Genomic DNA, 27640 nt, shown 5'->3' with positions numbered 1-27640 from the left:
CAGGAGCCGGAGTAGCTGCAAAACACGCGGTTCCCAGCAATGCAGTCTGGCGTGGGGAGGCAAGGACTTACCTCCACCAAACTTGGACTGAAGAGTCACTGGACTGTGGGAGTCACTTGGACAGAGTTGCTGAGTTCAAGGGACCTCGCTCGTTGTGCTGAGAGGAGACCCAGATGACCGGTGAAGCAGTACTTTGGTGCCTGCGGTTGCAGGGGGACGATTCCCTCGACCCACGGGAGATTTCTTCGGAGCTTCTAGTGCAGAGAGGAGGCAGACTACCCCCACAGCATGCACCACCAGGAAAACAGTCGAGAAGGCGGCAGGATCAGTGCTACAGTGTCGCAGTAGTCGTCTTTGCTACTTTGTTGCAGTTTTGCAGGCTTCCAGCGCGGTCAGCAGTCGATTCCTTGTCAGAAGGTGAAGAGAGAGATGCAGAGGAACTCTGATGAGCTCTTGCATTCGTTATCTAAGGAATTCCCCAAAGCAGAGACCCTAAATAGCCAGAAAAGAGGGTTTGGCTACTTAGGAGAGAGGATAGGCTAGCAACACATGAAGGAGCCTATCAGACGGAGTCTCTGACGTCACCTGCTGGCCCTGGCCACTCAGAGCAGTCCAGTGTGCCAGCAGCACCTCTGTTTCCAAGATGGCAGAGGTCTGGAGCACACTGGAGGAACTCTGGACAACTCCCAGGGGAGGTGCAAGTCAGGGGAGTGGTCATTCCCCTTTCCTTTGTCCAGTTTCGCACCAGAGCAGGGCTGAGGGGTCCCTGAACCGGTGTAGACTGGCTTATGCAGAAATGGGCACCATCTGTGCCCATGAAAGCATTTCCAGAGGCTGGGGGAGGCTACTCCTCCCCTGCCTTAACACCTTTTTCCAAAGGGAGAGGGGGTAACACCCTCTCTCTGAGGAAGTCCTTTGTTCTGCCTTCCTGAGCCAAGCCTGGCTGGACCCCAGGAGGGCAGAAACCTGTCTGAGGGGTTGGCAGCAGCAGCTGCAGTGAAACCCCTGAAAAGGCAGTTTGGCAGTACCCGGGTCTGTGCTAGAGACCCGTGGGATCATGGGATTGTGCCAACAATGCCAGGATGGCATTGAGGGGGCAATTCCATGATCATAGACATGTTACATGGCCATATTCGGAGTTACCATTGTGAAGCTATACATAGGTAGTGACCTATGTATAGTGCACGCGTGTAATGGTGTCCCCGCACTCACAAAGTCCGGGGAATTTGCCCTGAACTATGTGGGGGCACCTTGGCTAGTGCCAGGGTGCCCACACACTAAGTAACTTAGCACCCAACCTTTACCAGGTAAAGGTTAGACATATAGGTGACTTATAAGTTACTTAAGTGCAGTGGTAAATGGCTGTGAAATAACGTGGACGTTATTTCACTCAGGCTGCAGTGGCAGGCCTGTGTAAGAATTCTCAGAGCTCCCTATGGGTGGCAAAAGAAATGCTGCAGCCCATAGGGTTCTCCTGGAACCCCAATACCCTGGGTTCCTTAGTACCATATACTAGGGTGTTCCAGTATGCTGACTCTGCTTTGGGAATCGGTTTGCAGACGAGAGACGAGAGAGACGAGAGACGAGAGGAGCTCAGGCGTACGGCGCTGGTGCCGGGTGGCTCGCGTCGCGGTTGGCTCACCGCGAGTGCAAGTGTGAGCGCGAGGTGCGCGGCGTCCAGCGTCCAGCGCACACGGTCTGGGGGCACTCCCCGTGTTAACAGGAGAAAACAGCCGCGGGAAGCCGGGAAGCTGAGAAGCCGAGTGACCACGGTCCGGGGTGCAGAAGCTGCTGGCAGGGGGAGCAGCTTCCGCGAGCAGGCAAGTGCGACCAGGGCTGCTGCCTGTTTTTCACCAGCGCCGTCACGGTGCGGACTACGGCGTGGTCACTAAGTAAGCCAGTAAGCCAGTAAGCCAGAAGGCAGAAGCCAGAAGGCAGTAAGCCAGAAGGAGCACCAGAGGAGTACCGGAGTCCCAGAGCACGAGAGGAGCACTAGAGGGGTACCAGAGGAGCTTGGAGCTTGGAGTTGCTCCCCTGCCCTGCCCTGCCCTGCCCTGCCATCACATGGACTAGGTGAAGCCAAGGAGATTATTAAACTAGTCAGAGGGAGCCAGAAGGAAGGCCGTCCCCCTGTGGACCTCCTGTGACCTCCAACAGCCCCCTCCTGGAAAAAGACGCTGAGTGGGAGAACAGACCGGGTGAGACCAGGACTGAGACCAGGACTGACCAGGAGAGACCGGGTAAGCAGACTTCGTGGGAAGGGGGGGGGTCCCTGTCCACCATCCCGGCCATTGAACCCCTCTCCCTCTCCCTGCTCCTGCCCTCGGCTCCGGCATCGGCGCCACGTCGTCTCACCCAGCCTTACCCGGCCAAGGCCACAGCCACAGCAACAGCTCTAGCCATAGCCCTAGTTGGCCTTTGGCCTTGGATTTGGATTTGGACTGGGACTTGCCGTTGTTGATTGGTGGTCTCTTCTAAGACCAAGCAAGGAAGGAAGGAACCCAGTAAGGAACCAAGGAGCCAAGGGGAGGGGTGCGGTGAGTGGTGGGTGGTGAACGGTGAGCAGTGAACGGTAACCGGAGGATGGTTGGGACAAGAGGAAAAACAAAGAAGGCTAGGGAGGCCAATAAGGCGTTCACTCACCTAGCGGATTCCCAAAGACCAGAGCAGGAGCAGGAGCTCAAAAGTCTACAAAGTCTAGGGTTAGACCAGAACCAGGATCAGGATCAGGACCAGGACCAGGACCTGGACCAGGACCCCAGAACCATCCAGCAATCCCAGGGGGGATTCGCAAACCTAGGTGAGGACACAGCAGACACAGCAGAGGGTGTCCAATTCGGGTCTCCCGCCAACAAAAGCGATTCCGAGCCAGGAGAAGAGTCAGGCGGGACATTAGAAGTGGTGACACTGCCTTGCTTGCCAGCCCATACTGACTCTGACGATACAGGGGGTGCCCTACCGAATGCAGGAGAAACTGTAGGCGGAACTGTGGGGGGCCTTCTAAGTCCTCTGTGCAGGGGACATAAGTATACACCGACACACCCGGGCCCGGGTGGATCTACGGGAGTAAGGAAAACTAGACCAAAAACAAACACTATCACTAACTATTACAACCAAGTGAACTCGAACTCAGAACAGCCGCAAACGCAAAGTCCCAGAGCCAGTGGCCTCCGATCACAGCCACCGGGGGAAGTGGGTGGCTACAACATGGGGGGGGGGTGAACTGGAGCTACCAGCGACCAGGCTCCAGGATACTCGCCCACTTCAGCAGCAACAGCAACCGGCTGGTTTATCGCAATTATTCTGCCCAATGAGTAATCCTCTTGGGGATGGTGAAGTGGAGTTAAATAACCCCCCAAAGTGGAGCAACTTTTTGGGAGAGCAAAGAAAAAGCAACGATTCACCTTATCCTGACCCCCAAACGGGACTATTGAACTCCGGGAATTTTTCACTAACATCCTCTCCACAATGTGCCCAAGCAGAATTCACAGCACTCCAAAATGTAATGGGTCCAGAAACAGACTGCTCACCATCTAAACAGACCCATAAAACCCCAGCGCCACAGCTTCACTGCGGAAGACAAATTGTTAAAACTAACTCAATGCTGGGCAGACTCAACAGTAGTTCTTTCAGTCTGGAGCTGTCCTCACTCGACAACTCCGTTATTGGCAACACAGACCCTCAACTAAACAGCATAACATCAGAAGATCTAAACTTCCTGGAAGGTAGTATAATCATAGGCCACAGAGGAAAGGAAGGTAAAAATCCAGAAGGTCAGATAACCAACGAACAAAGTGGCATTGGAGACGACCTCTCACTAGACCAACCAATTCTTAGTATCATGAAAGTTATATGTGCAACACTGGGCTCAATCGCAACAACAATCATGGCCCAGTCTCAAAAATTTGATGATCAACTTGAACTGACCAAACAACTTACATCCTCAATACAGTCTATAGATTACAGGATGGCCCTAGTAGAGGGCGTAATTAGGGAAAACCTGTTGCACCAAGCAGTGGCCGATAAAATGGACAAGTTGGATGGACAAGTTTGTGGACCACTGCTGGAAAAACTATTGGAAGTCCCAAAAGTAATCAAGGACATAATCGAAGACTGCAAACATAACCTTAAAAGCACACAGGGGTGCATTCACGAGTTAGGAAAAACAGAATCTAGTTTAATTGAAGGGCCAGCAGACAAAGAAAATATAGAAAGTCACTTCGGCCCAGGACGAGAGAACTACCCAGATGTAAAAAATCAGACACCTAAGAGGGAGAGAACAAATGGAAGTCCTGAATTTGGAAGCAAAGTCCCAAATACAGTAGAAAAAAGGCCACCGGGTAAAAGGCCTCAACTAACAGGCAGATGGAAAAACACATGGAAGAAAGCTAGAGGAAAAAAAAAAGCACCAGCAGGAAAGGCCTTAAATATGTTACAACAGATAGGCCTAATAGGAGAAATCAGGAACACAGGTGACGAGAGCGCCCAACATCAGTATAAAGATAAAAGCATTAAGTCGGAGATCTTTGAGAAACCTACTGATAAAGTGTTTAACTTTATAAATAAAAATCCCGGATTATTGTGCGACAAAAGTTGCACTCACCATTCCCATATAAACCGCATACCCACTGGCCCCAGGGGACACCAAGCATCTGGGTATGACTTAGACAAAGAAAGGTGGTCCGGAAAAGACCCTGGAACAAATCATGGGATAAACGAGGTAAATGATCCTCCAGCCAACGAACAACCCAAATGGAGCCCAGGAACATCCAAACCCAGCATTTGTATCGATAAGCACATCCCAGCTACAAAAACTGAACATTTAGTTCAGGTACACTACTCAAACATAGTAGAAGACCACTGCGGAAAATACCAGCAGCCTCCGAACCCCATTAGTGAGGGGGCAGAACAAGATAATAGCAAAGGCGAAAATAGAAGGGCAGAGACCCCAGAGTATATACGAAACGGACAAAGTATAAGAACAACCATGCGCGTGGACAACACAACAGCCCCAGTTCCCGCACCCCGGACAAAGGCAAAATATTGTTCTCAGGGCAGCCCTGGAAATTATAATCTCAGCAACCAGCCTGGGTGGATCACTGATTCGCCTGCACCATCGCGCCCAGCACTGGACCTGGAAACCAATGAAATCAAAGGAAAAAGGGACAATTGGCCTCCAAAAAGGCAACCCTACGAAGAACAAAGGAACAAAGAAGTGCAACAGGGGAGGGAAAAAGGCCAGGTAAATCGAATATCTACTAGTCGGGCAGTTACCACCCAAGACAGACAAAATGAGAACACCCAACTCCAAGGTAGACTGTCGCAGGAAGGTGGCGGGCATACTGTGATCCGGTCTGAAACAACTAAAAACCCCGAAGCCACGATCTTGTTTATGCCTGAGTACTCCTCAAGAGGAAGTCACGACATCCTGAATAGGTCTAACATCTTATGTCTTGTTAACTCCCTGCCAGCCTTACAGAATGTAACAACTAAAGATCTCCTTTCAGTAAGATTCATACCAAAAAAAGAATTAGAGAACGGGGAATTAACAGAAACAGTCTGGGCCTCACCTTGGATAGCAGAACAGATCTTAAAATGTTCAAACACGATGAAGACCTGGGGAATATCCATTGCTACTCCGCAAAAAGAACTATATCCAACAATACTTCTTGAAAAAGCTACAGACCGAAACATGATGCGTAGGCAAGAGGCAAAAGGCAATTTCGGCTCGATACTTCAGGGAGCAATCAGCTCCAAACAACAACTCCCTGAACGAATAAACTTGAGTAACATGAGGTTCTGCCTGGTAGCTAATTCCCCTAGAAACAGTAGGGGTAATTCCCCACAGTTACAGAATTGCAAAGAGCAATCATTTAAAAGCTCGTAGCAAAAAATGGATAACTCGAACATAAAAAATAAAACCAGTCCCATATTAAAAATTGTAAGCTGGAACATAGCAGGTTTAAAAAACAAAATGGAAGATAAAGACTGGGTTGAATTCATTAAAAAACAAGACATCAGCTGCTTCTAAGAAACTTGGTCTACACATGCTATTGACCTAGATGGGTTCGCCACCTTCCACTCACCTGCAATTAAGCAAAAAAAAGGAAGACCCTCGGGAGGTCTGAGTATTTGGATTAGAACTTCATTACTGAGGAACTCCGTAGTAACTCACACCGTACAAAGCAAGGGAATCCAGACGCTCGCAGTCAAATACGAGGAATGGTCACTTGAAATAGTAAATGTGTACTTCCCACCTATCAGCCGGGCTCAAGTTACGCCAGGGGTGCGGCTCCTTAAAGAACATATCCTAAACAAAAGAACTATGGATCGGAGGAACCTAGTACCAGGTCACATGAACAATCGCTCTCTCCAACCTTGTAAAACCTTTTTATTGATATGTGGTGACTTCAACACTAAACCTCATTCTATCCTCCGGGATGAACAAGTAGCAGAGGAAGATTATGCTTGGAATATCCCAACGCCTCTTATCCAACGTTGTAATGACTCCAAGAAAGGAGAATTAATCTTTGAAGCATTAATAGAAGGAGGACTTCGCACATTCAATGGGAGAACAAAGTCAGATAAAACCTTTAAATCTACCTTTCGAACTGGAAAAAGGCAAAGCATAATTGACTATATGGCAATAAACATCGAAGCCTGGCATTACGTCATCGATATGGAAATAAGGGACAGAATCGAGAGTGATCACGACCCACTGCTAATGGAGATAGTCCATCCGGACACGAGCCCAGGGAAGGCGGAGTCTCCATTCAACGGAAATAGCCTAACAATAACTATGAGACCAAACAGGAAAAACATATTAAGGTCAAATGAGGATGAACCTTATATGAGTGTTCCCAGCCAAACCTGGTTGTCATCACTTAGCACATTCTTAAACCCATCAGATAATGACGCTATACCCCTCCTGCATAACTTTAATAATTTGCTACTGCAAACAAAAAAGGAAAAGATCAAGCATCCTCAAATCAATCCTAAAATGATGGAGGGCTGGTTCGATGAAGAGTGTTTAAAGCTAAAAAAGACCTTATCACAAGCACTGAAGAACCGGCACTTGAATGATTCCAACGAGCAACATTTTCATGGATGTAGGCAACAGTACAAAAAATTATTAAGATACAAAAGGAAGATATTTCCACATAAACTTTGGAAAACTTTACTGCAAGCAATAACGGCAGGGAACTCCAAAAAGTTTTGGGAGATAGTCAGGTGTGGATGCGAAGGCCCCCCGAAAAACCTAGAACTGAATATTAACCCTCAACTTTGGGTAAAGCACTTTACTGCCTTGTATCAGGAAGCGGCCAAGACAGAACCAGGGATGACCATTAACTCAAACATCCTCACTCAAGGGCTGGGAGGCAGAAATCAAAGATCAAGCAAAGTATCTCCTCTTCAAAAGACCCACGCAGCATCTTCAAATTGTCTTTTTAGATTGGTAAACGGAACCCAGAATGTACTAGTCTCTAACGAATTTTCCAGCACAAATTCCACGCAAGTAGCCCACGTCATTCCACGTGCAATGAAGTTAATACCGGAATTTAGTGAAAAAGAGATTAAACAAGTTATCCTCCTTCAAAAGCCGCATAAGGCTGCAGGCCCAGATGGCATCCCTTCAGATGCTTACCGTAACCAGCTAACGTTATGGTTACCTGCTCTAGCCCGTCTATTCAACAGTGTTTGGCATTACGAGGTAATCCCTCCTTCTTGGAAGGAATCAATAATCGTTCCAATTCACAAAAAAGGGCCTCGGGACATGGTGAGCAATTATAGACCTATCTCACTGCTTGATAGTGTTGGAAAGATTTTTGCCAAATTGATTCAGTCGCGTCTAGACCAATGGCTAGAGGACGGAGATTTAATATCAACACACCAAGCTGGTTTTAGGAGAGGCCAAAGTACAACAGACCAACTTTTTAAGCTAAACATGATCTGTGCTAAATACGCCACCCTTAAAAACAGTCCATTATACCTGGTCTTTGTGGATCTCCAAACAGCCTTCGACAGCGTAAATCGCCAAACATTATGGCAGCTATTGTCGGACATGGGCATACAGGGAAAAATCTTAAGGCTGCTAATTCTATTGCATACAGGAAACACTGCCAGGGTCAGATATTCTACGAGAAATGATTATACGGCCAAAATTCCAATTGAGCGAGGTGTAAAACAAGGCTGCGTTTTGGCCCCAACCTTATTCAATTGTTATATAAATAAAGTAAGTCAAGTTTTGAAGGAATTAAATCTGGACGTGCCAAAACTAGCCAATGAAAGTATACCTATCTTGCTCTTTGCTGATGACGCCGTATTACTGGCAAGAACAGAGATAGCAATGCATGGTCTACTTAGGGGCTTCGAATCTTTCTGTACCTCAAGGAGCATGGTAATCAATGAGGGGAAAACAAAGTTTATGATTCTCAACCAAAAACAGACGTTGCAATCGACTTTTAGGGTAAATAATAAGCCTTTGGCCCGAGTGGCCTCCTATGATTACCTGGGCTGCAGATTAGATGAAAAACAGACATGGAAACCACAAATCTACAAAAGCAGAATTTCCTTGGCCCAACAAGCCGGAGCAGTACTCAGATTTGCAAAGGCTACAGGCAATCACTCCGTGAGCTCCGCGCTGCTTGCATACAAAACAAAAGCAAGAGCCGCAGCACTTTACAGTGCAGAGATCTGGGGATTCAGAAAGATTCCATCAATACAAGTAACCGAGAACAAATTCTTACGCCAATTACTTTGTCTAGGTAATGCTACACCAATGAACGCAATAAGAATTGATCTACAGATGAGAAAGGTTGAGGACTACATCGCTCTGGCTCCAGTAAGATACTGGATCCGTATTTGGACAAAAGAGGCTCTCAAACCATTCAGAGACGTACTTAAGGATATCATGAAACTGCAAAACCATCGGAAACTGCCCTGGTTCAAACATATTTCAACTATCCTGGCTGCTATTGGCCAGGATGACTTTTGGCTCCATCCTGAAAAAATCGGAAGGCCTAGTCTTGCTGTCATAAAAAAGGCATATTGGGAGCGAAAGACAGAGATTATGTGCGAGTCATTTAGCCCTTTATTCAAGCGGTATATTTTGTTTAACCAAGAGCTTAAACCAGCAATATTCATAGACAGTATTTATCCGGAGGAAAAAAGGGCTCTCTACTTTAAATTCCGTACGGGCACACTACCAGTGACAGCGGTGGTCAACAGATGGCAATCCGCTCCTCCGGGTAGTTTAGAATGTTGTCCATGTCTTCATGGTGGTCCGGAAACACTTTCCCATTTCCTTTTACTATGTCACTTTACGCTCAGACTCCGTAAATTGTACCTTCGTCCACTTTTCAGAACTTTCGGAGTTAGGAAGTGCAAGGAGGCGGAAGCGCTATGTATGCGTTCAGATGAGAAATACATTGTGACAAAGGTCTCAATTTATATCTTGGAAGCATGGAAATTACGTCTATCAATGCACCTACAGTTGGCACAGGCACAATAGCCTATGTTATCCCGTACCTATTTAGCTTGGGAAATCTGTGCAGGGCAATGTAAACTGGGTTAGGCCTCGGTCTTTTATTAAATGGCTGGAAGGCAATGCAAGGCCCCAAATGACTCGTCCCATAATAAGACATTTTAAATATTAGATTCATAATGTTTTTCTAGAATAAGTTAAGTTTTTATGTAAATTATGGTCAAATCAGGTTTTACGATAATGCATGGTAAATTGGATACATTTTGGCACATGTTAAATCTAAAATTCAAGCATAGTTCCTTTTATTGAGATGTTTTTATCTTAATGTGATTTTTATTGAGTTCGAGGGATTGATATCTATTGTGTGATTATTGTTAAGGCCGGATAGGCTAATAACAATTAAATAAATGGTAAATGGTATGCCAATGTAAAATGGTGAAATTGGTCACTAGCCTGTTAGTGACAATTTGGAAAGAAATGAGAGAGCATAACCACTGAGGTTCTGAATAGCAGAGTGAGACAGTTAGTCATAACACAGGTAACACATACAGGGCACACTTATGAGCACTGGGGCCCTGGCTGGCAGGGTCCCAGTGACACATACAACTAAAACAACATATATACAGTGAAATATGGGGGTAACATGCCAGGCAAGATGGTACTTTCCTACACAGCCTCCCCCCCCCAAACGAAGGACAATAAGACTAGTCATTACCTGATGGGTCTTCATTGTCTAAGTGGAAATATCTGGAGAGTCCATCTGCATTGGAGTGGGTACTCCCAGGTCTATGTTCCACTGTATAGTCCATTCCCTGTAGGGATATGGACCACCTCAACAATTTAGGGTTTTCACCTTTCATTTGTTTTAGCCAAAGTAGAGGTTTGTTGTCTGTCTGAACAATGAAGTGAGTGCCTAACAGGTATGGCCTCAACTTCTTCAGTGCCCAGACCACAGCAAAGGCCTCCCTCTCTATGGCAGACCAACGCTTTTCTCTAGGGGTCAACCTCCTGCTGATAAAAGCAACAGGTTGATCCTGGCCCTCAGAATTAAGTTGTGATAAGACTGCCCCTACCCCTAATTCAGATGCATCAGTTTGGACAATTAATTTTTTGGAGTAACAGGGGCTTTTCAGGACAGGTGCAGAGCACATGGCCTGCTTCAGCTCCTCAAAAGCTTTCTGACAGTTTGCTGTCCATAATACCTTCTTAGGCATTTTCTTGGATGTGAGGTCATTAAGAGGGGCTGAGTACCCAGTGAGGCCTAAAAAGGCTCTCACCTGAGTCTGAGTTGTAGGGGGAACCCAATCTATAATAGTTTGGATTTTCCCCTGAAGTGGTGCAATCTGTTCTCCACCTACCAGGTGTCCCAGATAAACCACTTTCCCCTGCCCTATCTGGCACTTTGAAGCCTTGATAGTGAGGCCTGCCTTTTGCAGGGCCTCTAAAACTTTCCATAGGTGGACCAGGTGATCATCCCAGCTGGAGCTAAAAACAGCTATATCATCTAGATATGCTGCACTAAAAGCTTCCAGCCCTTGCAGGACTGTATTCACCAACCTTTGAAAAGTGGCATTTTTTAATCCAAAAGGCATTACTGTGAATTGGTAATGGCCTCCAATGGTTGAAAATGCAGTTTTTGCTTTTGCATCTTCTGATAATTTGATCTGCCAATACCCTGCAGTCAAATCAAAAGTGCTTAGATACTTGGCAGATGCCAGTGTATCTATGAGCTCATCTGCCCTGTGTATAGGGTGAGCATCAGTTTTGGTTACCTGGTTGAGACCTCTGTAGTCTACACAAAACCGCATTTCCTTCTTTCCATCCCTGGAATGAGGTTTTGGTACAAGTACCACAGGAGAAGCCCATGGACTTTCAGAGTGCTCCACCACTCCCAGTTCAAGCATTTTCTGCACCTCTTGCTTTATGCAGTCTCTGACATGGTCAGGCTGCCTATAGATCTTACTTTTGACAGGCAAGCTGTCTCCAGTATCTATAGTGTGCTCACACCAAGAAGTGGTGCCTGGCACAGTAGAGAAGAGTTCAGAAAACTGACCCAGGAGATTTATGCAGTGGTCTTTCTGCTCAGCAGTAAGAAAATCTGCCAAAACTACACCTTCCACTAAAGCATCTTGTTCTGTGGAAGAGAAGAGATCAGGGAGAGGGTCACTCTCTTCTTCCTGTCCCTCATCAGTTGCCATGAGCAGGGTGAGATCAGCCCTGTCATAGTAGGGTTTCAGGCGATTGACATGGAGCACCCTAAGGGGACTCCTGGCAGTGCCTAAGTCAACTAAGTAGGTGACTTCACCCTTCTTTTCAACAATTATGTGGGGTCCACTCCATTTGTCTTGGAGTACTCTTGGGGCCACAGGCTCCAAGACCCACACTTTCTGCCCTGGTTGGTACTGAACCTAAATAGCCTTCTGGTCATGCCATTGCTTTTGGAGCTCTTGGCTGGCCTGAAGGTTTTTACTGGCCTTTTTCATGTACTCAGCCATCCTAGATCTTAGGCCAAGTACATAGTCCACTATGTCTTGCTTTGGAGCTTTTAAAGGTTGTTCCCAACCCTCCTTAACAAGTGTTAGAGGACCTCTCACAGGGTGACCAAATAGGAGTTCAAAGGGGCTGAAGCCCACTCCTTTCTGGGGTACCTCCCTGTAAGCAAAAAGGAGGCAAGGTAACAGGATATCCCATCTCCTGCGGAGTTTTTCAGGGAGTCCCATAATCATGCCTTTGAGAGTTTTGTTAAATCTCTCCACCAGTCCATTTGTTTGTGGATGATAGGGTGTAGTGAACTTGTATGTAACACCACACTCCTTCCACATGGCCTTTAAGTAAGCAGGCATGAAATTGCTTCCCCTGTCTGATACCACCTCTTTTGGGAAGCCCACTCTGGAAAGGATTCCCAGGAGGGCCTTTGCCACTGCAGGAGCTGTAGTGGTCCTTAGAGGAATTGCTTCAGGATATCTGGTGGCATGGTCCACTACCACCAAGATAAACCTATTGCCTGAAGCAGTAGGAGGGTCAAGGGGGCCAACTATGTCAACCCCTACACTTTCAAAGGGAACCCCAACCACTGGCAGTGGAATAAGGGGTGCCTTTGGAGTGCCACCTGTTTTGCCACTGGCTTGACAGGTTTCACAGGACTTACAAAATTATTTTGTGTCCTCTGACATTCTAGGCCAATGAAACAAGGGAACAAGCCTGTCCCAAGTTTTCATTTGCCCCAAATGTCCAGCTAAGGGAATGTCGTGAGCTTAAGTTAGGATGAACTTTCTGTACTCCTGAGGAATCACCAATCTCCTGGCAGCTCCAGGTTTTGGATCCCTTGCTTCAGTGTACAAGAGGTTGTCCTCCCAGTAAACTCTGTGAGAGTCACTGACATCCCCATTTGCTTGTTTGACAGCTTGCTGCCTTAGACCCTCTAGTGTGGGACAGGTCTGCTGTGCCACACTCAGCTCCTCCCTGGCAGGCCCCCCTTCACCCAAAAGCTCAGTAGTGTCTGCTTCCAGCTCTTCTGGTGTAGGTTCTGCACAGGGTGGAAATTCTTCTACCTCAGAATTAGAATCCACTGTAGAGGGAGGGATAGTAGGTAGTGTTTTACCTTTACTAACCCTAGCTTTAGGGAGCACTTGGTTCATTCTTCCAGGATCCAAGTCACCCTGTCCTTTTTGCTTTTTGGCCTGAGCCCTGGTCAAAGCAAAAATATGCCCTGGAATGCCCAGCATTGCTGCATGAGCCTCCAGCTCCACTTCTGCCCAAGCTGATGTCTCTAAATCATTCCCTAATAGACAGTCTACAGGTAAATCTGAGGCAACCACAACTTTCTTTGGGCCAGTAACCCCCCCCCCCCCCAGTTGAGATTCACAACAGCCATGGGGTGGCTAAGGGTGTTGTTATGAGCATCGGTTACTTGGTACTGGTGACCAAGTAGGTGTTGTTCAGGGTGGACCAGTTTCTCTATTACCATTGTAACACTGGCACTTGTGTCCCTGTAGGCCTGAACCTCAACACCATTTATTCGGGGTAGTTGCTTGTACTTATCCATGTTAAGGGGACAAGCAACCAAGGTGGTTAAATCAATAACCCCCTCAGAGACTAACACAGCCTCTGTGGTCTCCCTAATTAGACCAACCCCAACTAAGTTACCAAAAGTGAGCCCAGCTACTCCCTTGGATTGGCTATTAGTAGGTTTGCTCCCACCACCACTGCCAATCCTAGGGGCACTAGGTGTAGCAGCAGGGGTTGTAGTGGTAGGAGGCTTGGTGCTTTTCTTTGGACAACTGGGATCTGTTGTCCAATGGCCTTTTATTTTACATAAATAGCACCATGGTTTCTTTTCTTTGTTTTGATTTGAAGAGGATTTGGGCCCACCACCCCCACCAGAGTGTTTTTGTGGGCCTGATGAAGACTCATTTTTAGATTTGTCCCCACCCTTGTCAGAAGACTTACCATCCTTCTTCTTGCCATCTTTGTCACCCCCTGTATGAACTTTTCTGTTCACCCTTGTTCTGACCCATTTGGCTGCCTTCTTTCCCAATTCTTGGGGAGAGGTCAGATGAGAGTCCACCAGGTACTGGTGCAACAAATCAGACACACAATTATTAAGAATATGCTCTCTCAGGATTAAGTTATACAGGCTTTCATAATCAGTAACTTTACTGCCATGTAACCACCCCTCCAAGGCCTTCACTGAATGGTCAACAAAGTCTACCCAGTCTTGTGAAGACTCCTTTTTGGTTTCTCTGAACTTCATCCTGTACTGTTCAGTGGTTAAGCCATAACCATCTAGGAGTGCATTCTTAAGAACTGTAAAATTATTGGCATCACTTTCTTTCACAGTAAGGAGCCTATCCCTACCCTTTCCACTAAATGATAGCCATAGGATAGCAGCCCACTGCCTTTGAGGGACATCCTGTACAACACAGGCCCTCTCAAGTGCAGCAAACCACTTGTTAATGTCATCCCCCTCCTTGTAAGGGGGAACTATCTTGTGCAGATTCCTAGAATCATGCTCTCTTGCAGGATGACTATGGGGAATACTGCTGCTGCCACCATGGGTTTCTAACCCAATTTTCTGTCTTTCTATTTCTATTTCTAAGGACTGCCTATCTAAATCCAGCTGTTGCTTCTTGAGCTTCAGCCTGGATTCTTCCACTCTCAATCTATTCAGCTCCCTTTCTATCACTCTGTCATCAGGGTGGGTGGGTGGGGCATGCCTTGAAACAGAAGTATGGTGAGAATAAACAGAAGGAGACCTGTCCCTAACAGATGGCACTCTAACAGCCTGGCTAACAGAAACAGCACTTCTACTATGATGAGAAGGAATACTCTTGCTGTGATGTGAGGCAACACTATTACTGTGATGTGACTCTACATCAGTACCAGCTATGCTAGGTGGTCTGCTAATGGGCAGGCTAGGAAGTAGTTTCCCTTCTAAATCTTTTGCTAGGGGTGCTCCAGGGTCAGATTGGGAACCATCAGCTAATTTCTCAACAGAAGTGCCAACTCTGGTCTTATCTTGTTCAATGAGCATATTAACCAATAGTTCTCTAGAGGGATTCTTCCATACCCCTAAACCTCTTTCTATGCAGAGACTCCTTGCTCCTTTCCAGCTAAGGTGATCATAAGCAAGTTTGGACAGATCAACAGTTTGGCCTGTGCCAGACATTTTTAGAAAGTGTTTAAGGGATAGAAAAAGTGAGAAAAAAAGTTTTTCAGAACTTTTTGAAAGACAGAAAAAAAACTTTTAAAACTTTTTAAGAACTTTTTAGAAAGTTTAGAGGTACTTTTCAGCACTTAGCAAAGAAGCGAGACAAGAAAAGCAAAACTTTTTGGTTAGGTGTACATACACTGAACTTGTTTTGTATATTTTTCTCTTATGAAAAGTACAATGACAAAAGTGGTAAGTAGTTGCAAAGTACTTATCTCACCGCTGCACAACCAATGTAGGAGGCTGGACTGGCTTGTAGTGAGTACCAAGGGGTACTTACACCTTGCACCAGGCCCAGGTATCCCTTATTAGTGTATAGGGGTGTCTAGCAGCTTAGGCTGATAGAAAATGGTAGCTTAGCAGAGCAGCTTAGGCTGAACTAGGAGACGAGTGAAGCTCCTACATACCACTAGTGTCACTTGCACAATATCATAAGAAAACACAATACACAGATAAACTAAAAATAAAGGTACTTTATTTTTATGACAATATGCCAAAGTATCTCAGTGAGTACCCTCAGTATGAGGATAGCAAATATACACAAGATATATGTACACAATACCAAAATATGCAGTAATAGCAATAGAAAACTGTGCAAACAATGTATAGTCACAATAGAATGCAATGGGGACACATAGGGATGGGGGCAACACAAACCATATACTCTAGAAGTGGAATGCGAATCACAAATGGACCCCAAACCTATGTGACCTTGTAGAGGGTCGCTGGGACTGTAAGAAAACAGTGAGGGTTAGAAAAATAGCCCACCCCAAGACCCTGAAAAGTGAGTGCAAAGTGCACTAAAGTTCCCCAAAGAGCACAGAAGTCGTGATAGGGGAATTCTGCAGGAAAGACCAAAACCAGCAATGCAACAACAATGGATTTCCAGATGAGAGTACCTGTGGAACAAGGGGACCAAGTCCAAAAGTCACGATCAATTCGAGAGTGGGCAGATGCCCAGGAAATGCCAGCTGTGGGTGCAAAGAAGCTGCCACTGGACAGTAGAAGCTGAGGATTCTGCAAGAACGACAAGGGCTAGAAACTTCCCCTTTGGAGGATGGATGTCCCACATCGTGAAGAGTCGTGCAGAAGTGTTGTCCTGCAGAAAGACCACAAACAAGCCTTGCTAGCTGCAAAGCTTGCGGTTAAAGTTTTTGGATGCTGCTGTGGCCCAGGAGGGACCAGGATGTCACCAATTGTGTGAGGGGACAGAGGGGGCGTCCAGCAAGACAAGGAGCCCTCTCAGAAGCAGGCAGCACCTGCAGAAGTGCCGGAACAGGCACTACAAAGTGGAGTGAAACGGTGCTCACCCAAAGTTGCACAAGAGAGTCCCACGCCGCCGGAGGACAACTCAGGAGGTCGTGCAATGCAGGTTAGAGTGCCGTGGACCCAGGCTTGGCTGTGAACAAAGGAAATCCTGGAAAAGTGCACAGGAGCCGGAGTAGCTGCAAAACACGAGGTTCCCAGCAATGCAGTCTGGCGTGGGGAGACAAGGACTTACCTCCACCAAACTTGGACTGAAGAGTCACTGGACTGTGGGAATCACTTGGACAGAGTTGCTGAGTTCAAGGGACCTCGCTCTTCGTGCTGAGAGGAGACCCAGAGGACCGGTGATGCAGTACTTTGGTGCCTGCGGTTGCAGTGGGACGATTCCGTCAACCCACGGGAGATTTCTTCGGAGCTTCTAGTGCAGAGAGGAGGCAGACTACCCCCACAGCATGCACTACCAGGAAAACAGTCGAGAAGGCGGCAGGATCAGCGCTACAGTGTCGCAGTAGTCGTCTTTGCTACTTTGTTGCAGTTTTGCAGGCTTCCAGCGCGGTCAGCAGTCGATTCCTTGGCAGAAGGTGAAGAGAGAGATGCAGAGGAACTCTGATGAGCTCTTGCATTCGTTATCTAAGGAATTCCCCAAAGCAGAGACCCTAAATAGCCAGAAAAGAGGGTTTGGCTACTTAGGAGAGAGGATAGGCTAGCAACACCTGAAGGAGCCTATCAGACGGAGTCTCTGACGTCACCTGCTGGCCCAGGCCACTCAGAGCAGTCCAGTGTGCCAGCAGCACCTGTGTTTCCAAGATGGCAGAGGTCTGGAGCACACTGGAGGAGCTCTGGGCACCTCCCAGGGGAGGTGCAGGTCAGGGGAGTGGTCACTCCCCTTTCCTTTGTCCAGTTTCGCGCCGAGCAGGGCTGAGGGGTCCCTGAACCGGTGTAGACTGGCTTATGCAGTAATGGGCACCATCTGTGCCCATGAAAGCATTTCCAGAGGCTGGGGGAGGCTACTCCTCCCCTGCCTTAACACCTTTTTCCAAAGGGAGAGGGGGTAACACCCTCTCTCTGAGGAAGTCCTTTGTTCTGCCTTCCTGGGCCAAGCCTGGCTGGAACCCAGGAGGGCAGAAACCTGTCTGAGGGGTTGGCAGCAGCAGCAGCTGCAGTGAAACCCCTGAAAAGGCAGTTTGGCAGTACCCGGGTCTGTGCTAGAGACCCGTGGGATCATGGGATTGTGCCAACAATGCCAGGATGGCATAGAGGGGGCAATTCCATGACCATAGACATGTTACATGGCCATATTCGGAGTTACCATTGTGAAGCTATACATAGGTAGTGACCTATGTATAGTGCACGCGTGTAATGGTTTCCCCGCACTCACAAAGTCCGGGGAATTTGCCCTGAACTATGTGGGGGCACCTTGGCTAGTGCCAGGGTGCCCACACACTAAGTAACTTGGCACCCAACCTTCACCAGGTGAGGGTTAGACATATAGGTGACTTATAAGTTACTTATGTGCAGTGAAAAATGGCTGTGAAATAACGTGGACGTGGTCTATTCTCCCAGTCCCTCTCTTTTTTGAATGACAATCTTACTACAGGTGTCTTGTACAACACTATGAACTCATGAAGTTCTTCCTCACAGATCTTTTTGTTTGATTTAGTGGCCTGTTGAAAACGGAAAGGGGAAGTATGCAATAATTATGAGATGTTGATGGTTTTGATAAAGACATTTGCAGCTTCACTCCCAGCACTCAGCCAGCTGTCTGCCTTCTAGGATGAGTGAATACTCCTCGGGGAGCACTGGAGGAATTCCGGGACTGGCGCAGAGTTTAGCCATTAAGAAACTTCACACTTTCTTCTAAGAATATGCTGATCATAAAAAATGGCATTCTGTGTGTAGGAAAGTAGCCTCTTCCTAGCCTTGTTACCCCCACTTTTGGCCTGTTTGCGAGTATGTGTCAGGGTATTTTTACTGTCTCACTGGGATCCTGCTAGCCAGGACCACAGTGCTCATAGTGGAAACCGTATTTTTCAGTGTGTTTTATATGTCTCACTGGGATCCTACTAGCCAGGACCCCAGTGCTCATAGTTTGAGGCCTGAAAGTGTTTCCTGTGTGGTGCCTAACTGTGTCACTGAGGCTCTGCTAACCAGAACCTCAGTTATTATGCTCTCGATGCTTTTAAAATTGTCACTGCAGGCTAGTGACCATTTTTTCCAATTCTGATTGGCACACTGGAACACCCTTATAATTCCCTAGTATATGGTACCTAAGTACCCAGGGTATTGGGGTTCCAGGAGATCCCTACGGACTGCCACTGCAGCCTGAGTGAAATAGCGTCCACGTTATTTCACAGCCATTTTACACTGCACTTAAGTAACTTATAAGTCACCTATATGTCTAACCCTCACTTCGTGAAGGTTAGGTGCAAAGTTACTAAGTGTGAGGGCATCCTGGCACTACCTAAGGTGCCCCCACATTGTTCAGGGCAATTTCCCCAGACTTTGTGAGTGTGGCGACACCATTACACATGTGCACTACATATAGCACAATACCTATATGTAGCTTCACAATGGTAACTCCGAATATGGCCATGTAACATGTCTAAGATCATGGAATTGTCCCCCAAAGCCAAATCTGGTATTGGGGTGCCAATCTCATGCATCCCCGGAGCTCCAGCATGGACCCCAGGTACTGCCAAACTAGCTCTCTGGGGTTTTCACAGCAGCTACCGCAGCTGCCAGCCCACAGACAGGCTTCTGCCCTCTTGGAGTCTGGGCAGCCCAGTCCCAGGATGGCAGAACAAAGGATTTCCTCTAAGAGAGGGTGTTGCACCCTCTCCCTTTGGAAATAGGTGTTAAGGGCCTGAGTGGAGTAGCCTCTCCTGGCCTCTGGGAATGCTTTGAAGGGCACAGATGGTGCCCTTCTTGCATAAACCAGTCTACACTGGTTCAGGGATCCCCCAGCCCCTGCTCTGGCGCGAAACTGGACAAAGGAAAGAGGAGTGACTACTCCCCTGTGCATCACCACCCCAGGGGTGGTGCCCAGAGCTCCTCCAGTGTGTCCCAGACCTCTGCCATCTTGAATGTAGAGGTGTGAGGGCACAATGGAGGCCTCTGAGTGGCTAGTGCCAGCAGGTGACGTCAGAGACCCCTCCTTATAGGTGCTTACCTGACTAGGTGGCCAATCCTCCTCTGAGGGCTATTTAGGGTCTCTCCTGTGGGTTTCTCGTCAGATAACGAATGCAAGAGCTCACCAGAGTTCCTCTGCATCTCCCTCTTTGACTTCTGCCAAGGATCGACCGCTGACTGCTCCAGGACATCTAAAAAAAAAACGCAACAAAGTAGCAAGATGACTACCAGCAACATTGTAGCGCCTAATCCTGCCAGCTTTCTCAACTGTTTCCTGGTGGTGCATGCTCTGAGGGCTGTCTGCCTTCACCCTGCACTGGAAGCCAAGAAGAAATCTCATGTGTGTCGACGGAATCTTCCCCCTGCTAACGCAGGTACCGAACTTCTGCTTCACTGGTCCTCTGGGTCCCCTCTCATCTTGACGAGCGTGGTCTGTGGAACACAGGAGCTGGATCCAAGTGACCCCGATAGTCCAGTGATCCATCTGTCCAAATTTGGTGGAGGTAAGTCCTTGCCTTCCCACACCAGACAGTAATCCTGTGTACTGCGTGAACTGCAGCTGCTAGGGCTTCTGTGCACTTTTGCAAGGAATCCTTTGTGCACAGCATAGCCCAGGTCCCCAGCACTCTGTCCTGCATTGCTCAACTTGCTGAGTTGACCACCGGCTTCGTGGGACCCTCGTTTGTAGTGTTGAGACGACCACTGTGCTCAGATTTCTTGAACCCCTGTTCAAGTGCTTCTGCGGGTGCTGCCTGCTTTTGCGTGGGCTCTCCGTGTTGCTGAGCGTACCCTCTGCCTCCTTCTCCAACGGGTGACCTTCTGGTCCTTCCTGGGCCCGGGCAGCACTTATTTTCTTCAACCACAACCTTTGCAGCTAGCAAGGCTTGTTTGCAGTCTTTCTGCGTGGAAACAACTCTGCATCCTCCAGCATACCGTGGGACATCTTCTGTGCAAAGGAGAAGTTCCTGGCATATTCTGTTGTTGCAGAATCTTCAGCTTCTTCCACCCAGAGGCAGCCATTTTGCACCTTCATCCGGGGTTTAGTGGGCTCCTGACCCCCCTGGACACTTTTGTGAGTCTTGCACTTGGTCCCCTTCCTTTGTAGGTACTCAGGTCCAGGAATCCTTCTTCAGTGCTTTGCAGTCAGTTGTTGTCCTTGCAGAATCCCCTATCACGACTTTAGTGTGTTTCTGAGGAAGTAGGATAACTTTACTCCTACTTTTCTGGGTCTTGGGGTGGGGTATCTTGGACACCCTTAGTGTTTTCTAACACTCCCAGCGACCCTCTATACACTACACTAGGCCTGGGGTCCCTAAGTGGTTCGCATTCCACTTTCTTAGTATATGGTTTGTGTTGGCCCTAGGCCTATTGCATCCTATTGTATTCTATAGTGTTTGCATTACTTTTCTAACTGTTTACTTACCTGATTTTGGTTTGTGTGTATATTTTGTGTATTTTACTTACCTCCTAAGGGAGTATATCCTCTGAGTTATTTTTGGCACATTGTCACTAAAATAAAGTGCCTTTATTTTTAGTAACTCTGAGTATTGTGATTCTAAGGTTATAGTGCTATATGATATAAGTGGTATAGTAGGAGCTTTGCATGTCTCCGAGTTCAGCCTAAGCTGCTCTGCTATAGCTACCTCGATCACCCTAAGCTTCTAGAACACTACTAATAAGGGATAACTGGACCTGGCACAAGGTGTAAGTACCATCAGGTACCCACTATAAGCCAGGCCAGCCTCCTACACTGTATTATTCAATGTAAAATGCTTAGTGAGGGGATCCAATGAGATGTCCTTATTACAGAGTGTGTGGATTGGTGTGGGGGTATAGTAGACTTTAGTTAGATTGAGCTGGCCTGCATTCCTCCTATCTGACCGTATTCTGTTATACAATTTTGTGGACGCGTGTGTGTTTTTTCAGGAGGGTGGAGAGGCCACCTCGCGATTTCCTGTCTAAGGCGTCTCGTGCTAGCTGTGCTTTCGAGTTTTAGTTACCGGTCTTACTGGTTACAGGACAGCTCATCTGCAGCCGACCGCTGAGATGAAACGGGTCCCCTCTTCACACGACACGAGCTCCGTCTCTGTGCCCACACGGCCTTTGAGTAGCCGCAAGAGGACTGAAGCGAGGAAGCCACAAGCCGCGCGTGTACAAGAAATCTCTCGAAAGTTTCTAAGAAATCGTTGCCGCATCACTTCCGTTCCAGGGCCCGCGGGTCGGACCCGTCTTATATCAGAGGGGGTCGGGCTCCTGGCTGTGCGTCTGCTGGTGTCCAGGTCCCATATTTGAAGGGCGCGGACCCCTGCCGTCCCCGTGAAAGATGCTGGGCTTTGCTGCCGGGGAGGCCAGGATGCTGCTGCTAATGGCTCTTGTATGGATCAGCCTCCTCACCCAGGCACGTGGCGGTGAGTTGAGATCAGTAAATTAAATTAAAGGTGGGTGAGCAAATGACGTCACGGAATATCAGCCACCTGTATCTTTCTGGCAAAGTAACTGTAAGGCTGATTTCGGTCTCGGGGAGGGAATGCTCCTTCACAAACTTCACCGATATCCCGTCTGTAGTATTACGATCCCCATGGGAGATACTGGGATCGTAATACGGCTCCTAATCACACTCTAGTTCAGGATTCCTCGCTAGCTTCCTGTTGTATCATGATGGTGGAAGTTTGTTCTGTATCTTGGTTCTTGCATCCTACAGTTATTCTATCCCTACCATAAATGCGTACTGGACTTTGCTCTTTTTTGTCTCCAGTCCAGGCCATTCTGTTGCCCTTCTTATGCCTTCTGATTTTCCTGGTCTTGTCCTTTCTAAGCCCAAATTCTGCTTTCCCTTCATAGCACCTGGTTTACATTTTTCAGCTTGCTCTCTCCCTGAACCTGTGTTCCTCCCCAGAGGTTCCACCTATTTCATCCCTGTGAGCTCAGTGTGCAATGGCTTGCACCACTCCTTACTGCTGAGGCTCCTTGTGCGCTGACACAGTCTTGCTGTCAGGCTTGCTCTTTAATTCTGTTTTCCTTATTACTTGTCCCCATTTCCCTGTGCTTTCATACAAGTCTTATTTGTTTGGGTTTCTTGTCATTGCTGTCCCTCTGCCTCTGTGATTGCCATAGATTTTAGCTCAGCCTGCATATTTCCTGACCTGACTTTGTTGCATGTAGACTCCTTGCCTTGTTTTCCAAAGTTCCCTGTCCTGTGTGTATATGTCCAACCTGCCCTTAGTGTGCAAATTTAAACACTTGATCATTCTTTCCAAGGCCAATGGGATTCTGAGGCCAATGAGATTCTGAGTCTTAGCACCTCTGGCACAGAGACCCAGCCGGTCCTCTTCTTCCATAAGAGCTGCCAGGTGTCTACCAAAACTCTGTGCGATTAACTGTTCCTTGCCTTATTGTAAGATCTTCTTACCTCACAGAGAGACCACTTTCCAAGGAGCATGCAAACTATAATTTATGAAAGTTTGTCTATTATTTCCCTGCATGTACCTTCATGTTGTACGTAGTTTCTATCTGTGTTGTCTTCCTGGTTTCTCTTTTGCAGGCTTTTCCAGTTCATATTCAGATTCCTGATTATAGTCTTTTCCCACCTGCTCCAGTCCTCAACTTCTCTCATGTACAGTTTTCCTAGTTTCTAGGCACTCTCATGCATGTTAAACATATCCTCTTGAATTTCCTTTTCCGTTCATAGAGCAACAACTTCCTATTAGATAACTACACCCTGAGCTCAGAAGGTTCCCTGACATACTCCCATGGTCCATGTCCCTGACATACTCCCATGGTCCATGTTTTCACTTACTCACTACCACCTCAACCTGTGGCCCTGTCCCATGTAGTCTATCATCTTTCTGTAACTGTCCACACTTCTTGTAAAACATTTCTTCTTTCTAGCATCATTCTCTGGCAGCTCTCAACTTCTCTCTCTACTTCACCAGGTTGTAGATTTTCTCTCTTCTCTTCTACTCCCTTATAAGCTTGCATCTCTTCGAGCCTTGCCCCTTGTCCCCTGCCATCTCTGGCATCCACCACTGTCCTCTACCATCACCATCACCCTTCTTCTTAGGCCCACCTTTGCTAACTCTTTGGCCACAACTTTGATTTCCTGATTGTGTTCTCTGCCTCCTCATTTTCTCTCACAATATATATATATATATATATATATATATATATATATATATATATATATATATATACACATATACATATATATATATATATATATATACAACACCAGCACCTCCACAATGAAAAGGACGTGCTCGGACACTTATCATAAATGCATATGTTTAATGAATGATGCCTCCTCACAGCGCATTTCAGCCGTAGCCTCAATCACATATGGGACAGCTGTTTGATTTACATATTAAATACCCTCAAAGAATAAACATAGATAACGGACTAACATACATATCTAAAAGCAATACAAGGAAAGGGTGGCGGCCATCTTGGAATGTCGTATATATTGTATCCTTCAATAGAACTAGTTCCAGACCGTCTGTATCTTAGTTGAGATATAGACGGTAAGGAACTAGTTCTATTGAAGATGTATTATATATGACATTCAAAGATGGCCACCACCCTTTCTTTGTATTGCTTTTATAAATATTCAACCCTGTATTTCTCTGAGTTTTGAAAGCAAAAATGCATATTTCACTGGACCACACTGAGACCAGTTTTAGTCATTTCCTGACATTTTGTGCATCGCTCCCAGACTGATCAAGCCAGCTTTTGTCTTTCTGTGTTAGAAGGAGGGAGGAGTGGGGCTGGAGCTCCCTATCATGCAGATCCAAGAAACAGCAATAAAAGAGGGACAGAGGGATGCAACGAGAAGGGGGCTGTCCCTACACAAAGGGACATCTGTCGTCCTCCTTCCTTTCACAGAAGCATGGTCCATTTCAAAGGACATCAGGAATGTTTCCACATTCAACATCACTGCCTGGCAGGACCCCCCTCCTGCAGGTTTTGTACCATCCAGAACCCAGGCGATCCAAAATGGATTTCTGTCCCCATACACTAAAGCACATCAGTTACACTTCAAGCTCACCCTATTCCACACATGCAACGTGCACAGCACACACTCTGTTTCTACATAGCTCCTCCAACCTAACCAGAGCCTGTTTCTCTAGCTGCTCTTGGGCACCTGACCTTATAATATAAGGCAGGTGCTACAGGTTGCAGCTCAGAATCCAATATAAACAGAGCTCACAGTGTGTGAGACTCCATTAGGGAGGCTCACTACACAGCAGAAGTCAAAATACCACGAGTCAGAAAGTGACCTGGAAGTTCTCACTGAGGAGATCCCATTTTGGTCACATTTGGTGTCTCGCTCCCTATCCTTCCACAATTACTGCCACCCAACTGCACTAATTATGCTAACCCATTTCTGCCCAGTATGCTGCCTAGTGCCAAAATTGGTCTACCTGATTGAACTAGTACAAAATTGTAACCCTGCGAGCCTTGGGAAAAAGCAAAAGCGGGCGCATTCCCCTGCGCACATAAACTTTCCGCTTGTTTTCACCCCTAACATGTCTAACCAATCGTTTCCTCTCCCTGCTGGCTGCAATGTGCCACTCACCCAGAACGGGGCATCCCCTTCGGTCCAAAGCACGCAGCTTACACAAACCGGTGTGATACCCTATCCTTTCCTGGAACTATTGTGCATGCACATTTCCCAACACTTCGGCGACAGACCATTGCTTTAAACAGCCGCCCAACTGAAGGAAAGAAGCGAAGTCTGCACCTTGTATACCGGTCACATTCTGGCTTAGACTGCCTCCCACGCGTATCCCAGCTTTACTGAGTTTGACTTGAGCGCAGTTAGACTGCTTTTTCCTTCATCGTGTTGTGGAGCAGCGTCGGGATCACCAATGCTGTCAGTATCGCACTGAGAAGCGATGTTACGTTAAGGAGGAGGTTGTGAAGCTACAGTTGTGCAGGTTACTTCATCTGAAAACCTTCAATGCCTGCACAATAAATAGCTGCCCGTGTTGTCTGGTCCTCATTCTGTGCCTTCTGCGCTGGAGCGATCCGAGCCGGGAGGTTGAGTTTGAGTAACAAGGGTAGCAGAGCTTGTGAAGAGCAGAGGATGCTCCTAGAGAATCTCACGCTGTCACAGTGCACGTCAATCCAGCTCACACTTCTTTCTTTCATTATCATTTCCGTCGCTCTCTTCCCTTTCCTTCAATGCCTAGCCACACTTTTTTCCTTCCCTTCTTTGTTGCGTTTTTTGTGTGCTTTGCTTTTGTTTCGTCCTGACTCCCTTGTGCGTCTAACTAAATGTCTCACTCTCTCTCTCATTCTCACACCCTCTTTGCCTCCATCTTCTTCTACCTCCTGCCCTCTCAGCCATTGGCCCTCTATCTCCAAAGCCTGCCGTTCCCTCCTTCACTCATTATCTATAAATCATCGTTTCCCTCTCTCTCCTTCCTCTACACCCGCCTGTTTCCCCTCATAATTCCAATCTTCTCATCTCTGTTCTCCCCCTTTCTTCTCTTTTATCTCCCTACCTTCTCCTCCCTTCTTTCCCAGCCCTCTCTATGTGGTGGTCAAACACTCCATTCTTCCTTCATTTCCCCTCACTCTGCCTTACTTCTGCTCCCTGGCCATTTTTTTCTGAATGTCTCCCCTCCTTTCTCTAGCCAGATGATATTTTACTTCCTTTCTCACCCCTTTTTTCTTCTGCAGCGGGTGCTGCATGAGCTGCAGGGGCTGCTTGCGGGGCGAGCACGGGTTCAAGCAGATGGTCAGCGAAGCGCTGCGTGAGCTCTATGCGAGGCCTGCAGGGACTGTGCAAGGCTCCTGCAGATCTCTCTGGAGTGTCCCTAACCTGCACCTTGTGTCTGTAGGAGACATGTAGGTCTCATGCAGGAGCTCAGAGAGGAACATCCAGGAACTCAGAGATCAAATACCTGATTACAAAAGAGTAAAAGCAGGGTGATATGCATGTGCATTGGAATGATTTAACATACCCATTAACTTATACTCAGTGTCACAAGTAAAAGTGGTACGGTGCTCGGAACATGGGCCGGGGTAGAGGTACATCAGCATTTCACTCTCAGTACTTGTAATAACCTGATAAAGAGGTGCATTGTTCAATGTTTTCTTTCCGCAATGTTTACTTACTATGACTTCCAATAGGTGTTCTGCAAGATGCCATCATTGGAGGACATGAGGCCCACATCCATTCCAGACCCTACATGGCCTATCTATCCGGCAAATCAAAATGTGGGGGGATCCTGGTGCGAAAGGATTTTGTCATGACTGCTGCACACTGCAACAAGAAGTAAGACCTGTGCTGGGTGCTGCACCCTTGAGCATGTGTTCATTGACTTGTTGAATCTTCCTAATGCCTAAAAATACATTCTGAATGATGAACCCCAACCGTGCACGTTTGAGCTGAGGTCAAATTATGATATGTACTCATGTGGTCCGAAGGCCAACCTGGTGTAGCAGCGTTCCATGGTCATCAAGTGTCCAGAATCCTCTCTGTAGCCTCCTTCAGGGACTGTGGCCCACTGGATACATTTCCTCTTTACTTTCCACCTTGTCTCTTAGATCATTTTGGAGTTTCCCTCCTTCATGGCGAAAACTGCGGATTGTGAAGCTTTTGTGTTGATCTCTTGATCAGAGCAAACAATACAAAACAATTAAAGAAAGGCATGTCCGCAAGCTGAAAGTATGAATGCTAAGGGAGCCCGGATATTAGACAGTGTTGGAAATATCCACACAGCTTTATCCAAGTGTAGATCTATTGATGATCGGATGAAACAATGTATGTATGATGTGCAAATGTGTGATGAACAAAGTGTCGAGATAATGGAAATAAATGCATACATGCTAGTCAGATGCGCATATACACACTGTATAAAATTACAGACCTGTTGCTTAGAAGGCAAATATGTCTGGCATGTGCTCTTCAAGTGGTGTCAGAATGGTAGGTAAAGAAATGCAACCTGGTGAACACCCACACAGCCATTTGAGAGGCAAATGTCCCCAGACACTGTGCAATACGTCTTCTGCACTTACATCTAACTGTCACGTCAGTGTCGACGCAC

General features: G+C 47.1%; 1 protein-coding gene across 1 annotated transcript in view; it reads left to right on the top strand.

Annotated features, from left to right (window-relative positions):
* Nucleotides 1-21759: 21759 nt before the first annotated feature.
* LOC138299766 (granzyme B-like) overlaps nt 21760-27640 on the top strand; it is a 140484-nt gene continuing 134603 nt past the window's right edge. Inside the window, exons 1-2 of the mRNA XM_069238306.1 lie at nt 21760-21997; nt 26724-26868. Coding sequence (XP_069094407.1) covers nt 21913-21997; nt 26724-26868 — 230 coding nt within the window. The 5' untranslated portion in view covers nt 21760-21912. The remainder of the gene's footprint in view (nt 21998-26723; nt 26869-27640) is intronic.

This window comes from Pleurodeles waltl, chromosome 6, assembly GCF_031143425.1.
Source record: "Pleurodeles waltl isolate 20211129_DDA chromosome 6, aPleWal1.hap1.20221129, whole genome shotgun sequence".
Taxonomy (NCBI): Eukaryota; Metazoa; Chordata; class Amphibia; order Caudata; family Salamandridae; genus Pleurodeles; species Pleurodeles waltl.
Note: the sequence above shows the minus strand (reverse complement) of the source record. Positions and strands in the feature narration are given on the sequence as shown.